Raw genomic sequence first — 16566 nt, 5'->3', positions numbered from 1 at the left:
ATCGCTGTCCTTCACCATTATTTACATGTTTATGTTCCTATAACTTTTAGGCGGGGTGATTGTAGTGTAACTGAGTTGATCTTCTGCGTGCGTCCAGCGTGTCTGAAGGTCATGGCCATTGTTGTGTTTCATGTCCAGTGTGTGTGTGTGTGTGTATAGACTGCATCAGTGGTATGCTAGACGTGCTGGTTTCATTCACTGTTTACTGTAGTCTAATTTTGTCGAATAAAGCCATGTTATTGGTATTCTAGTCGTTATCATTTCATTACAATCATATATTTTGTTATCTGACAAAACAATACAAAGTAGTCATTGTAGGCTGTAGCTGTTGTACTTTTTTCTAGAAATCGGTTTGTTTTTTTTTTTGTTTTTTTTTCCGAGAAGGCATTTCTACAAAGCCTTTATCAACTTTCTGTGTCGGATAAAAATGGTGTGTCTATTCTCGGTTCAAGATAAAACTTTGCGCAATTATTCATTGGCGAAGGCAAGACATGAATCAATAAAAGAAAAATAACCAATAAGTCAATTAATTCATGGTAATTAATTGTTTGGTAACAACAAGGGAAATAATTCTTCTGTATTCACATATATGACTGTGGCGTTTGCTCCCATTAAATAATTGTACACGTTAATTCTCCTAAGATTAGCTTTTTTTTTTTTTGTCTTTTTTTTTTTTTTTGTTATGTCTTTTTATATTATGCTTGTTTCTTTGATTATCTCTGAAGTATAGTGCGCCAGTTTCACTAAATAATTATGGAATGAATTGACAAACTATATTTGCCTCTAAAGCACTATGTTACATTTCTAGGAGTCAGGAGAACTAGCAAATATATAGTATTTGTCTTATTGCTGAGTATCAATGGTATCCCTTTATATATGATCTCCCCAATGCAAAGGTGAGAAACAACTCTTTCGTTTAGTAATAGAATCATGAAGTTTAGACCCCCATCAGCGTCGTATGTTAGAGCAGAAAAAACTGCCGCACTACGTGGGGACATTATGTGAAGAGTACAATTGAAAATGCAAAGAAAAGAATTGCTCTCTATTTGTTTTTTACTTATGTGTGTCATGCTTCTTTTGGTCGATGTGTAGGTTAGACATGCATCAGACTTAATGTGTAAAGTAAATGTCCGCAGTCAGCATGTCGTCCCAGGCATCAGACTTGACCCAGTAGAGCGAGCGATCTGTTGACTTAGATGTTTGAATGCGTGCATTGTTTAAACAAGATAAGTGAAACCTGACTGTGTCAAATCAGATCACAGGGGGAGGTGAACTTTTTGTTAGCCGACTAGTTACTAAGACATGAAAGTAACAGTTCTCATTCTGGTCATAAAGTCTCTGCCCACAATTTTGTCTAGTTGAGGAATCTACTGACCGAGCCTGGTGCCCTGATCTAAGGTTGGACCTACCAAACACACTTCCAGATTTTCGGGGAAGGTAAAGAAATGTTGGGTCTCTGAAGTCCTAAAGCCTCTCGTGTTGCTCAATGTATAAGATTTGGAAAGATTCCTTTATCTTCACTTCATAGTGTGCTTACCAGAAGAAAGCAGCTCCTCAGGATTGGTTTTTATTAGCTCTACTGGACTCTAGAGGACTTATTTCAAACTACAATTTAAGATCCAAGAGCGATGAGTATTACTAACAATTTTTATATTGTTAATTTTTTTGTTGTCAAAAATTATACTTAAGGACATTGTTTTTATGGTGTAGATGTTTACATTTTTTTTAGGTTTGGTTACTGGGGACGTTTTGACTTCCATCATCAACACTCATTGAAACGGCTTCAATGTTTCTAGTCTATTTCATTAGTCACAACTGGATAGCCTTCAAAGTTGACTAATTAACATCAGAATCTGAAATAGGTCACTCATTTACAAACAACATGTGGTGTGATTTGTAAAGATTTATCAGAATTAACTTTAAAATTGGATACCCTATTTAGTTGTGAATTAATCTATAGACCCGCAATCATTGGACACAGTATTAATCTAGTTCTTGATTCACACTTTCGTGTCTTCATATTTTATTTTTCCCTTGCCAATCTTTTCGATTTTATGTGCGTATAATTTAAAGCTTTACCGACTCCAAACTGAACAGCTGTAGCTAGTGGGCTCAACTTTGGGTGTGACACCTTCATGCTACTCTGTCAATGTTGAGAATCGCTGATTCAGTGGGTTGTTTCAATAGCCCTCCTATATGGGGCGAGGATGACAGAGGAGCTGGGATACGTACTCCGTTTGACGTTCATGGCTAGCCAGTTATGATGTCAGTCGTGTGTTCTCTGTGTGTGTGTGTACTATCATTGGATTGAACTTGAAGCACACCTAACGCTCTGCAGTAGTAAGTGACTGATAGTGTTAGTAGGGTATAGACAAAACGATAGACTTCCACAGTTCCACAGAACTTTACGGAACAGCTGACTTCACAGAAAAGTGAACTTTCAATATAGTCACAGACTAGTTGACTGAAAACACACAAAATATTGGACTTTTACTTTTATCCATATGTTCTAGTGGATACTTAGTTAGAGTCCTGGTCAGTTTTCTAGTGTTACAATCTTGTTCACTAAGGAATAGTATTATTGACTTGTGTGCTACATTTAAACATCTTGCTAACACTCCGATACATAGTTCTGTAATACCAACTTGGACTGAAACAAATACCATCGAGTTTCACGGTGTTGACTAGAACAAGAGGGAACTATTCGATCTAGACAGGCATCCCTCTTGTGTTTCATAGTCACCTTTTGAATGAGAACCGTTATCACATACCTCGTTCTAAAACATTACCACATATGTTTTCCAAAACATTTTGTGTACAATTTGCTGTCCAAGAAAACTTGTGAATGAAATAAGAACTAAACTAAAGTGAGATCTTATCATTTTTTTTCTCCTTTTTTAAATAATAAGGCTAAAAACAACAACATTTATTGTTCCTTCTATTGAGTGTCTCAATAAATATTGATCTATGTAAGTGTCTTAGTGTCTTTCTTCTTAAGTTGGCCGTAAGGACTATTGATTGTAGTTGGTATTGAAGTATCCCGCAATGATCCTTCCTACTTTTATGTAGCGACGCCGAAACTAACATTCTTTTTTTGTGCGTGTTGGATGTCACAAATGTTTTGAGGTGCTAATCCGCTATCAAATCCTATTTCTCCCTGCCTCGGACTCGCCTCTCGTCCACTCTTCAACCCCGCCTCTGTTAACGAATTAGCCTTGTCCAAGCCGTCAGATCTGCATAAGCCATTAGTTTGAGCGGTGTTGACCTGTCTTTCACACTCCCGTCAAAGGCTCATGCATTCTTGGTATGCATTTGTTCTCGTGTTAGTGCCAAGCCCAGACCAAACGGTCGCTGTCCTAGAACCGTAAGCCTCTGGTCACTTTTTGTGGACTACTGTGTCCAGTTTCTACTGACCTCTTATAAACTAGTGGCCAAAAAAAAAATAATTTTAAAGTGAGTTGATTTTTTTTCCCTATCTGCTTGTGGGTGTGTATGAGAGGGTGTCCTAGAAGAGGCCATTTAGGGCATCAAATTGAGTGAAGGTCACGGTCGTGCCCTAATCTGGTTCTATTTTCACTCTGGTCGTCTTGAATGTCTGTTTGCCAATCTTGGCTTAATGGGGAAACGGGAGGGGGGACTAATGATGGATTAGACAAGAGGCAAGTTGGATTAGTTTTCCTCGGCGCTACACATGTTTGTGTTGGGGTGGGGGTGGGCTGAACGGGACAAGAAGAAAGAGGAATTAGAAAGAAGATAAGATAGGAAGATGTTGAAATAGCCTCGTTTAAACTGGAGTCATCTGGATCGAAGGACAACTTTAGGTATTTTGTAAAGCCGCTGATCACTCAAACAAAATCGGTTGATAGCAGTTTAAATATCACAACAAAAATAAAGATGGAAGATGAACTGTCCAATTTGTTATGCTCCTGTTTGGTACTGCAAGGATGGTAGCAATAATGACTCACTTTTATTCGCCGCTGCACTTTCTGGAGAGGCAATTATCAAAAACTAACAGACACCATACCCTGTTGTTGACCAGCGCTCTCGTTAAGGTCACTAAATGGTCACTTTTTGAGTTGGTCAAACGCGAATATGTCAAGTGTTTCCTTCTTTTTTTTTTTTTTTTTTTTAACGTGACTTTTGCCATGCGTGGCCCATGAGTTGTTGACCTCTTCATTCTGTAGTCCGCTCTGGCTGTGGGGCTAATTGCACCTTCATAGACTGCTTGCTAGTTGACCTTATCGCCGTTAGCGATTGGCTCAATACAGTTCGAGTTTTCAGGACATGCGCATTGCTTCTAATTGCTCTCTGCAATTAATTTTTGTTTATTTTTCTTGTAGTAAAGTGTCAAGTGCGCTTTTTAATGCCATTGTTTTTACAGCAGGTTCTGAATTCCCGCAAGAAATATTTAAAGCTCTGAATCACGGCCAGCCTCATAAATGCGGGGCCCAATTTAACGTATGCTTACGAGGCCCCTCATCTATATTTTTTAAAACTATAACTATTATTATTATTAATTATATCATTCTATCAACATTTATTTTACAACATGCATAGGAAGCAACAAACGCAATAGGCGTCAGTGGGTTAATTGATGACACGTCAATCGAATGATACATTAAATATGTTAACCCTTGAAGTTCAACATCTTAAAAGGCTGCGGCAAGAGCCATGACTGATAGTGATATGCTGAATGCAAATTGCGGGTCCCCTGCCAGGTGCTGGGCCCAATTTTACAGCAATCGGTAAAACTGGCCTAAAGCCGGCCCTGCTCTAAATTAATCTCGAATACTGTCACACATTTTGTTTTCCTTTTTTGTTGGCTGTTACAATGGAAATTGAATGATACATACATGTTCATATTTTCAGAAGTTAAATCTGTTGACCTGATGTCCACTTGTGTCCAGTTGTAGTGATCCTTGTTTCGGTTAAGAGAAACCCAGAATTCGAAGTAAAAATTTTGAATACATTGAATACATCCTTATAGCAAGCAAGTCTTAACATAAAGTTTGAAACTTAAGGACTAAATAGACTGAATTGTCGAGCCCGAAATAAGCTCGTGTCCTCTCCCCCCCCCCCCCCACCCTCTCTATCTATCTATAATATATATATCTATAGATAGATAGATAGATAGATAGATAGATAGACAGATAGATAGATAGGTAGATAGATAGATAGATAGACAGACAGACAGACAGACAGACAGATAGATAGATAGATAGATAGACAGACAGACAGATAGATAGATAGATAGATAGAGTTTTTGTATGAAATCGCTTTGAATCCTATCTACCTGTTTTGTTTTGAAACATTTTTTTTTAAATCTTTTTTTTCTTCTGTCTTTGCTTTCTTCTCTTGACACTTCAATTGCATCGGCTTTTGTTTTTCCCTCTAAAAAAAAATGGACCCTCCCGACTCCACTCTCCGCCGCCTTCCCTTCCTGCTGACGTACTGCCGCATGAGTGACTTTGTGTAGAGCCGTGTCTGTTATTATAGCTTGGATTTATTATCTGGAGTGAAACCAAAATGGCGTGAATAATTGGAAGTGTCTGGGCAAATGAGAGCGGTGCTGCTCTTAGAGAGGGCCGAGCCCGGTAAGGGACGCTGCGGTGTTAGCAATAGTGACAGATGCTGGTGATGCTAAGGGGACGGTGTGCTTTTGAAGTGCTCGCCCAAACCTGTTGCAGCAGTCAGTCCTCGATAGGATACACCACAGCATGCAAGAGCCGGATCGTCCGCCATTTTGCTTCTAAACGGAAGTACAGACCCCATCTAACTATCACGTGCTATTTTGATAGTTCCTGGCATCATGTAAATGAAAGGGAAACAAAAAGTATAAGACTCTATCACCGCGCATCTAGTTCTTTATTAGTACGTTAGTCAACTTCTACTTTTAAAGGAGAAAAGCAATGAACTGGAATTTCTGTCCTAGACCTCTATAGGCACATTGGACTCCCCGTCTTCTATAATGTATGAAAAGTAAAAAGGTTTATCACACAATAAAAGTGTTAAAATAGCCAAGACTATTTATTACTGTTTTTTAGGAGGACCCCTTGTTGCACTATTTCTTAGGAGGACCGCTTGTTGCATTGTACGTTCCTGTAGATTGCCGTTGAATAAGTGTGATCAGTGAGACATGGGTTAATGATGAAGTTGAGACATCTACTCTGATTATTATTCAAAGATTTTCAGCTAGACTATCACTCAAAAACACAAAACTGAACAAGCTAAATCAACCCCGAACTAGATGATCGATAAAGTAGAGCATTGATTGAAATAAATGAACAAAAAATAAAACAACTAGATTTAAATTTGTTTGCTTAGAATTCCAATAGTTCAACATACTATTTATTAGCAGCTTAAATTACATTTGACGTCTAGATTTGATCATAGTAAGTGAGTAACGGATTAATTACATTTAGGATTATACCTAGAGCAGTGTTAACCAAACTGTGAGGCCTGACTTGGTGTTCCACGAATTACTGGAATAATTAATTAGTGGGCACGCATGTGAATTAATCTCTCTAAAAACTAAAGTGTTTCGTTAAATACTCAGAATGTGCTAAGTTTTCCTTTTGAGAAAAAGTTTGGGAAACACTGATCTAGTTTCAAGAATTGAATGTAGACTTTTTTTTGTTGAACACGAGGCAAAAACGGAACATAATTCCGAACACTTCCATGTTTGAATATCTTGTGTATTGTTTGTTCGTTTGTGAGCTAGCCTTCTAGGTATGCTTAAAACATGTCACAACTTGATTGGTTTCAATTCACCTTTACACCCCTTTTTTTTTTGTAGATACCTTCAAACTGTCTCTGACATTTATGAATGTAAATATACATTCTACACATACAGAATCATTACACAGGTAGTGTGCACTTAATGATCTTTCTAAAATAATGGAAGTTTTCCAATAGACTGATTTCTTTGAAAACAAATAGGTAATGTTTTTAAATTCTACGAATAGTTATGTTGGTACTTAACACTGTTTATGAGCTTTTTATAGCAAAGAGAATTTACACAACCCAGCTTGGTCTACACACAGTTTGGTCTACACACATGTTAAAGACAATACGTTTTTTTTTTCCTTTTTTTTCTGTCATCTAGCTTCATAATAAATGTAGATCTAGGAAGTTATATATTTATAAATTTTTAAATTTGTCATCTTTTGTTGCTTGCAAAACTGGACATCGTCTGTGTACATGGATATTCAAACTAGAACAGCAATTAAACGAGTGCCTTTCTAAAAAAAAATACTTGACAAACTTTATTTTCTCTGCCATTGTTTGGAACAAAGCATTTTTTTTCTCTCTTTTTTTTTTTTTTTTTGCTTCTTCGGGCATTTATAGAATCATTACCATCTTTATCTCCTTTGCCATCATTCTTTTTTGTTTTCTTGTTCCCATAGAAACCAGATGCTGGCTAAAGCTCACTTGAGTTCGGCCATCTTCAACTTGCTAACATCATGCTTTTTCGCACTTGTCAGCAGCATCAACAAGCCTATCATCTGCCTTAAAGAGATGTCCACCACTTCGATATTCTTTTTTTTTTCTACCCCCCTCCCCTTTTTCTCTTTTTTTTTCTGTGTTCGCCCTCGTTTGTGCTTGAGCAAGAGTTATTGCCTCGTCACATTTGGTCTAAGGGCGACAAATCCAATAAATGAGTTTACCGTAGTCTTCTTGACAAAAAAAAAATATCGCTTTTTTTTTTCCTGGAAAGGATTTCTTCTTGAATGCCTCATATAGGGCGGCACTCAGTTTCTGCTGGGGTGGAAGACAGTGTGTGTGTGTGTGTGTCTGCAACTTCCAGGCTTTAATGAAAGTATGAGTCGCAGTAAATTATGGGAGGGCACACTGTACACTGGGAGCTTTTGTTTATTCTTGGGCCCAGGAAGCACCTTGAAATGATGTGTGCGGTTTAAATTTTCGACCTCTGTTCAATCCTCGATGTCACATTTCCTCCCCCCCCCTCCTCCAAGGCTTGTCCTCGATCCAGAATTACACCATCAAATTCAATGGACACAAATATTTCAATCTTGAAATTTTTTTAAATCCGATATTCCTCTCCCGCCCCCCCCCCCCTTTTTTTTTTTTTACCCCGGTTCTTTTTGTTAAGGAGATGTTTAAGTGTGATGGCAGCTCTAGTTTTTATGTTCTTCTCGATGTTGTAACATTTTATGTCATCTCTTTCATCGCTGTTGTGTAAGTCTTTTGGTAGCAGTTAGCTACAGTCGTGCAGTCTAAAGAAAACTAAACATAGAATGAGTACAGGGGAAACACTGCAGTGCAGATCAGGACGTTTTTGGAGACGTTTTTTTATAGTGGGAAGCGTGGTCGAGAGGCTAAGTGCGATTGGCTTCGCGACCTTGATCCAGCTACCCGAGGTTCGACACCCGACTCGGGCAGAGCTGTGTTTACTGAGCGCCTGAAGGCAGCACGGAAAAACCTACTCCTGGATACCCCCCCCCCCCCCACTGGTCCACAACTGAGATTGGACCAAAGCGCTCTGAGCATGCTATAAGCATGAAAGTAGCGCTATATAAAAGCCATAATTTAATTTAATTTAATTTAATTTTAGCAACTAGCATGCACGTGATTTTGAAACTTCACCACAAACCCCTCTAATTACTTATGGTCAGTTTATTAATACACGAAATGCTTGGATCTAAATACTGTCAGTGTTACCTACACTTGCTATTCAGACACTTTAGTAATGTGTCCTCCAATATGTCGAGAAGACAAACACATTAGACAGCTCACCAATAGACTTACTTTTGACTTTTTGTTTACGTCTCCTATGTTTCTCAAGAGTCAAGTCTGTCAAGTCTACACTTTCTCCGGGTTTTATAAAGCCAAACCGTATAACATTAGCTATAAATTTACCAAAGTGTTAAATATTTCATGCCACATTGTTGATAATTATTTTGAAAAGATTATTTCTGTCATTGTTACTCTGCATTGTTTCTTTGTTTCCAGATAAAGACACTATTTGGGGTACACTTGTTGGCAGTGGTTATGGCGTCCGAAGAAAATCAACTGCAATTTGTAGAGAGGTCGGAGAGTTTTCTGGAGACACCTCTGTCGCCCAGGGTTACCGTAGTCAGCAAAACAAGCAGCCAGACGAACTTCTCATTAGCTCTGACTGTAGTGGACACCGACCTGGTCAGCACTGCTTTCTCACATGAGATGATCAACACTGATTCCTCTAAGGAGTTAGCTAACTGTGATTCTTCCCAAGAGCTTGCCGATGCATCTTCTCAGGAGCCGACCAACCCTGCTTCCTCTTTAGAGTTGAACAGGTCAATCTCAATAGACAGCCAGAGATCAGAGGTCAATGTGGAAATTGATGGAATAAGAGAAACTTGCTTCTCACCTACCCAAAAAGTTATGTCCACTCGCGTAAGAACAGTGTACTCTAGATCCAGCAGTGGAGGCAACAGCGGCATGGAAGTAGATCAAGCAATAAGTGCTGCTAGTAATCCTTCAGACTCTGACTCGCCTTTTTCAGAGCAAGTTATTGAAGGAACTTTTGAAGAGAGCGGCCAGAGGGAAAGAAAGACATCAGACTCTTATTACATCAAACAGACTTATCAAATCAGTTCAACAGAGAGCACCTCACTTTCTGTGACTGCTATCAAAAATGTGACTTTCAAGAGCTCTAGAGATGTTGAGATTGGAAAGTCTGGAAACGAATCCAGCACGCGTACAGTCGAGAAAACTGGAGATTTTGTTGCAGAAGGAGCTCAGCATCTCGACTCTCCTAAGGACAAGCATGCGCATTTGGATTGGTTTGGGTCAGGTCAGGAAGTTGACCAAGGATTAAATAGATTGAAAACGGCAAGGGAGGATGTCCAGCAGTTGATACAGAGCACCTACATGGTGAGTGATATAACCAGTGTAATTGACAATGATAGTATGGGGCCAGATTCTCTGAAGGCAAAAGCACAAGAGTCTATGACAAATAACCTTTCTACATATGGATCTTCAGTAGATACTATCAGTGTTAATGCTAACTTCAATCAAAATAGTATTGTACATTATCCTGATAGTTTGTCCCTGAAAAAGGATGAGAGTGCCACTGAAAATACTGAATGTCCACCAAGGCTCACCTATTCGCCGGGCATCGCCATAAGGAGTTACGCTCTTGAAGAACTGGTGGATAAAAAGTCTAGGACCACCCCGGAAAGGTCAGACACTGTCGATTTAGAAGCTGCTGTGAGGTCAACAAGATTCGATGAAGAGTCCTCCCAAGTAGATCTGGACATCGGAAAATCTGTTGATGAGCTGCCCTCTGGGGAGGCTATTCCACATCTCAAGAAAGTAGATTTCTCACAGTTCAGAAAAACAAAAGAGCAAAGTGCAAGGTCAATCACAACTGAAGAAGTAAACATGTTCAAAGTGACTAAAATCCAGAAGGTTTCATTAGGTGACGAGGCTCACACCGCAGAGATCAAGAGTCCCACTGTGCATGAAAATAAAGAAGAAGAGGATGAACTCTTGGACCAGTTGGTAGACCTTGAGTCAATCCAAGTTGGCTACCGGTTCCACGATGTGGGGATGATGATTGGTGCCGGAGGTATCTGCAACATGGCATTTGATGACACTGATGACTCTGCATATGTCGCTGCACAACAGAATCCAAGCGCTCTTACTCAGCCTTCAGAGAGTTTTGACTCCTTGGAAACATCCAGTGGTCAGTCTACAGAATCTTTTTCATTGCTCAACCAGCCTAGTGGAAAGGAGTTACCTGGAAGCACTGAATCCTTAACCAGCTTTTTATGTGAAGAATCTTCATCATTAAATCAGAACAGTTCTGTTTTTTCTTCGACCACACTTCAAGATGGCGAAAGATTCAATCAGCTTGTTGAGAGTAGAACCAGCACTGAGTTCATTAGTAATGTATCTGATTCACATAGTCCAAGCACACTCGAATTAGGTAAAGTTGAAAATAAAATAGTAATGGAAAATAATGACTCTCAAGTAGTCGTTAAAGAATCAGAAAATACATACAAGTCAGAAGATATAAGTAATTCCACTGTAGCTAAAACCGAAACAGAAACTGCAATGAAGACTAAAGTTGAAAGTGTTGTCACTGTTTCCAAAAAGGAAACTGGAAATAAAAAGAAAAGCAAAACAAAGAAAGGAGGTAACATTGCTGCAGCCAAAAAAGAAACTGAAATGGCTAGCAAGACGTCAGAAGTTACTGACGCTACGATCAACAGTCCCAACATTAGTCCAGCAAGTCATTCCTATATCGAAAAGCTGGCACAAGAGGTATCTGCCGAAGTAAAGAAAGTGGTCAAGCAGGAGGCTGGAAATAAGAAAAACAAAGGTAAAAATCGATCATCTAAAGCAAAGAAAGATAAGGCAGCAAAGAACCAATCCAATGCTTCTGCTGAAGATGCATCTGCCTCTCTATGCCAACCGCAAGCGTCAGTTAACATACCAGATATTAAGGAGACAGACTTGTCAAAGATTAATGATGGTTGCAGCATCAACATACCATCTCAGACCGAACGTTCAGAAACTGAAATGGCAACCACAACACAGTCCAATGTCAGTGTGAATCAAGCTAACTTGAGCGACTCTGTATCGCTAGGATCTAGTGTCAAAACCTTATCTCAAACCGAACGTTCAGAAACTGAAGTTGCACCCACATCACAGTCCAATATCAATGTGAACCAGGCTAACCTGAGCGACTCTGTATCGCTAGGATCTAGAGTCAAAACCTTATCTCAAACCGAACGTTCAGAAACTGAAGTTGCACCCACATCACAGTCCAATATCAATGTGAACCAGGCTAACCTGAGCGACTCTGTATTGCTAGGATCTAGTGTCAAAACCTTATCTCAAACCGAACGTTCAGAAACTGAAGTTGCACCCACATCACAGTCCAATATCAATGTGAACCAGGCTAACCTGAGCGACTCTGTATCGTTAGGATCTAGTGTCAAAACCTTATCTCAAACCGAACGTTCAGAAACTGAAATGGAATCCACAACACAGTCCAATATGAATGTGAACCAGGCTAACTTGAGCGACTCTGTATCGTTAGGATCTAGTGTCAAAACCTTATCTCAAACCGAACGTTCAGAAACTGAAATGGAATCCACAACACAGTCCAATATGAATGTGAACCAGGCTAACTTGAGCGACTCTGTATCGTTAGGATCTAGTGTCAAAACCTTATCTCAAACCGAACGTTCAGAAACTGAAATGGAATCCACAACACAGTCCAATATGAATGTGAACCAGGCTAACTTGAGCGACTCTGTATCGTTAGGATCTAGTGTCAAAACCTTATCTCAAACCGAACGTTCAGAAACTGAAATGGAATCCACAACACAGTCCAATATGAATGTGAACCAGGCTAACTTGAGCGACTCTGTATCGTTAGGATCTAGTGTCAAAACCTTATCTCAAACCGAACGTTCAGAAACTGAAATGGCAACCACAACACAGTCCAATGTCAGTGTGAATCAAGCTAACTTGAGCGACTCTGTATCGCTAGGATCTAGTGTCAAAACCTTATCTCAAACAGAACTTTCAGAAACTGAAGTTGCACCCACATCACAGTCCAGTGTCATTGTCAATCAAGCTAACCTGAGCGACTCTGTATTGCTAGGATCCAATGTCAAAACCTTATCTCAAACAGAACGTTTAGAATCTGAAGTGGCATCCACAACACAGTCCAATATCAGTGTGAACCAGGCTAACCTGAGCGACTCTGTGTCGCTAGGATCTAGTGTCAAAACCTTATCTCAAACAGAACGTTTAGAATCTGAAGTGGCATCCACAACACAGTCCAATATCAGTGTGAACCAGGCTAACCTGAGCGACTCTGTGTCGCTAGGATCTAGTGTCAAAACCTTATCTCAAACAGAACGTTTAGAATCTGAAGTGGCATCCACAACACAGTCCAATATCAGTGTGAACCAGGCTAACCTGAGCGACTCTGTGTCGCTAGGATCTAGTGTCAAAACCTTATCTCAAACAGAACGTTTAGAATCTGAAGTGGCATCCACAACACAGTCCAATATCAGTGTGAACCAGGCTAACCTGAGCGACTCTGTGTCGCTAGGATCTAGTGTCAAAACCTTATCTCAAACAGAACGTTTAGAAACTGAAGTTGCACCCACATCACAGTCCAATATCAGTGTGAACCAGGCTAACCTGAGCGACTCTGTGTCGCTAGGATCTAGTGTCAAAACCTTATCTCAAACAGAACGTTTAGAATCTGAAGTGGCATCCACAACACAGTCCAATATCAGTGTGAACCAGGCTAACCTGAGCGACTCTGTGTCGCTAGGATCTAGTGTCAAAACCTTATCTCAAACAGAACGTTCAGAAACTGAAGTGTTATCCACTAAATCAATTATCAGTGTGAACCAAACCAACCAGAGCAGCTTGCTATCACAAGGATCCTCTGTCAGTATCACAAAGGAAGGTTCACTAAAAATCAATACGAAAGAGAAGGGAGCATCACTGTTAAAATTGACCGCAATGTCTAGACCTAGGCGGCCCATACCAGTCACAAGAAGGTTTAACGTCAACCAGAAGTTTGAGTCTTCACTCAAGTCTCTTGGGGGAATCCTCAAGTCTGAGTCCGTCTTTATCGACATTTACTTTGACACGCCCGACTTTGACTTGACGCTGGCTGACTGTTGGCTGAGAACCCACAACGGCCGTTGGCAGCTGCACGCCAACTTCTGCAAACTGCTGAATGATGAGACCAAACGAGAATACTTTGAGATCGAGAGCACCAACGTCATCCTGGAAACGCTGGAGCGCATCCTGAAGTCCAAGAACGCCAAGGCTACATCAGATGCTTCCGTGGCTCTTTTTGTTGTCAGGTCTGGTCTGAAAGAGTTTGTCAGGTACAGGACCACCAGGAAAACGTATGTCCTTCAAGACATGACCATAGACCTAGAGTTGCCAGAGTACGGCTTTTGGGTGGGCAGTGTGACATCTACTGGCAATGGTGGACGTAGACCTTGTGATGCACTGAATGAAATCTATGCTTTCTGGAAAAAGACTGGTAAGTAAATCTAAATTCCAATAGGATTAATAGCTAGTGGTTTTTTTTTCCATCAAGTTTTTAATACTTAGTACAGCTTCAAGCTTTTTTAAATTTAGAAATAGAGTCTTTTTTTTTACTCACTCTTGTTACACATTACATTTAAGTTGGCTTTATAAAGGGGGATGCGGGGAGTTACACACAAACTAAACTAATGAGCGACTCCCTGCCAAGTTCGTAGAACACATATTCAGGCCTAGGGTTCCGCGGAACACAGTTTGGGAAACACTGAACTAGAGGATCGTTGTTGTCTTTTTTGGACTGAATTATTATTATTTGTTTTTTTTTGTAATGTGTCCCGTGTGTCGGAAATGTACATTTCAGAAAGGGCTGGGCGCCATTGAACCAAGGAATACTAAATGCAGCCCAAGCTGATCTAATACAGCTTATGAGCTCTACAAACAACCTTTTCTACATTATTTCCACCTATACCGGTACCTTAGTCTGTTGGACCGTTGGGGCACCACACAAGATCTGTCAACCGTCCTTAGCCTTTTCTCTTTCTGTCCTTTACCTTTGATAGAATTTCATTCACTGACAGGCCTGCCCATTCTTCTTCCCATCGCTTGCTCTGTCTTCCTCTTCATCTTCTTCCTAGTACTGTTCCCTGAAGGAAGGTCTTTGCGAGCCTCGAAGACGTTGTAATATAGCCATAGAATTTTAGTTTTCGTTTTGTTTTTTTACACTAGTTATCAGGTCATCGTGGAGTCCAGTCGCTGTAGTAACGCTGTCTCTAATCTCTTCGTTTGGAATGCGGTCCTTTGTTTTACTCATGTTTTACATGTATATATTCTCTTATGCCCACATAGAAACTATACTGACTACAAAGAGTTACGATTTTAGAAGGCTAGTAGTTTGACCAGTTATATATTATATTCGGATCCTCCTTTCAGATCTATGAGGGACACACAAAGTTATTTACAGATCGATAGTGTAAGATAAAAAATAAATCCAGTAATACTGGATACCTTCAAGGCCCTTGGCATTCCTAGGGACATTCTTGTTGACTGTCAGAGGGCGGTACTACTGCAGACCTGCCACATCACCAGAAAATTCCTCGGTGGAACTGATAAAGGGATTAGGGTTAGGAATTTTGTTTCCCTTTAACGAAACTCGACCCTGGCTGCGCCAGAGAATGAATACTCGCTCTTTTCTAACATAATAATAATAATTATCATCCATTAGGAAATTTGCCTTACAATTTTGGCATTACACTAAACAAAACATGATAACTATTGAAAACCATAATATACATTCACACCAGACTCAATCAAAATTAACATGTGAAATGTTTCTATCAGATAGCCCAATTGTATATAATGATTTGATTGCCAGTGGAACAAAAGAGTTTTAGTGTCTGTTTTGTCTTTACTATTGGTGTCTTTTGTGATGATAAAACATCGCCAAGGCCTTTCACTAACATTAAATGAGGACATCTTTCTAAGTAATCGTAATCTTTGCTGCCCTTTTTTGCTGTTGTCATCAGTATTTGCAGTAAAATTTATTTTATTGTTTAAGGTAGTGCCAATGTATTTAAAAGTGTTGCACTATTTCAATGTTCTCTCCATCTACATTTGTCTGCATCAGATGTGGGAAAATATGTAGGTCGCAACTGGGTTTGCGTGGCCATGTGAAAAAAATGCACTCGTCCTTAATCTTCGGAATTGACATTGCCATTCAAGTTTTAGAACCGCTGTTTAAAAAAAAAAAAAGTTTTTAAGAGATTACAGAAGAAAAAAGATAATCTCAACAACATTCTAGACGCTAACTATGTGGGGCTAACCGTAATGAGCCAGTTCAATTATTTCGTGACATTTGATGAATGTAATCTGAGCACGAAAGACTACTTGTAGACCAAGTCCTTTAGATAAAAGGTATTTATTTACTCGCTCACGTTTAATCACAAGTCTGACATTAGAGACGAAAATTAGTCTTCTATTATTTAACACTGGAAGCTTCCCGCTCGATAGCTTATATTCATTAATGAAGGTAGATTTATATATATAAAGAAAATCTTTCTTTTTTGATTTGTTGATTAATATTTTATAGCGATAAGACTTTAAACTTTTAGATACAAAAATATGATTATTTAAAGATTTAATGGTCTCTGGTGCAGACCATGTTGAGTTGCCTATTTCTATGGGTACCAGTTTTCTATAATTTTGTGTGAATTAGACTTTTGTTTTATTTGAGTTGACTAATGGATGTCAGTAATCCAGCTATAATGAATTGGAAGCGGTAGTAGGTTGTTTAGCTATCTAGCTTTTTACCATAGAGCAACATTCCTCACACTTGTTGAGACCATAAAAGACTCTAACATTCCTCCCAAAAACACACATTTGTACCTTAAAATATCCGAGTTTGTACACTATGTATAGAGGTTACATCTTTAAATGTTTTCGTATTCTGTCACTATCTTCGACAATAGATCTCGGCGGATAACGACTTTTCTTTAGGTGAGTCAAAATATACAAGTCACAACTGGGTTCCTA

General features: G+C 39.4%; 1 protein-coding gene across 3 annotated transcripts in view; it reads left to right on the top strand.

Annotated features, from left to right (window-relative positions):
- The window catches only part of LOC106060533 (uncharacterized), a 95882-nt gene that overhangs the window by 41621 nt on the left and 37695 nt on the right, over positions 1–16566 (top strand). Inside the window, exons 1-2 of one of the 3 annotated variants that reach the window (XM_056035845.1) lie at positions 2231–2340; positions 8974–14035. In XM_056035845.1, the coding sequence (XP_055891820.1) occupies positions 9013–14035 (5023 nt within the window). In that variant the 5' untranslated portion in view covers positions 2231–2340; positions 8974–9012. Of the gene's footprint in view, positions 1–2230; positions 2341–6662; positions 6867–8973; positions 14036–16566 lie in introns of those variants that run through there. The other 2 variants (XM_056035843.1, XM_056035844.1) reach the window with 2 other exon arrangements.

This window comes from Biomphalaria glabrata, chromosome 7, assembly GCF_947242115.1.
Source record: "Biomphalaria glabrata chromosome 7, xgBioGlab47.1, whole genome shotgun sequence".
Classification (NCBI taxonomy): domain Eukaryota; kingdom Metazoa; phylum Mollusca; class Gastropoda; family Planorbidae; genus Biomphalaria; species Biomphalaria glabrata.
This window is presented reverse-complemented; position numbering and strand designations above follow the sequence as displayed.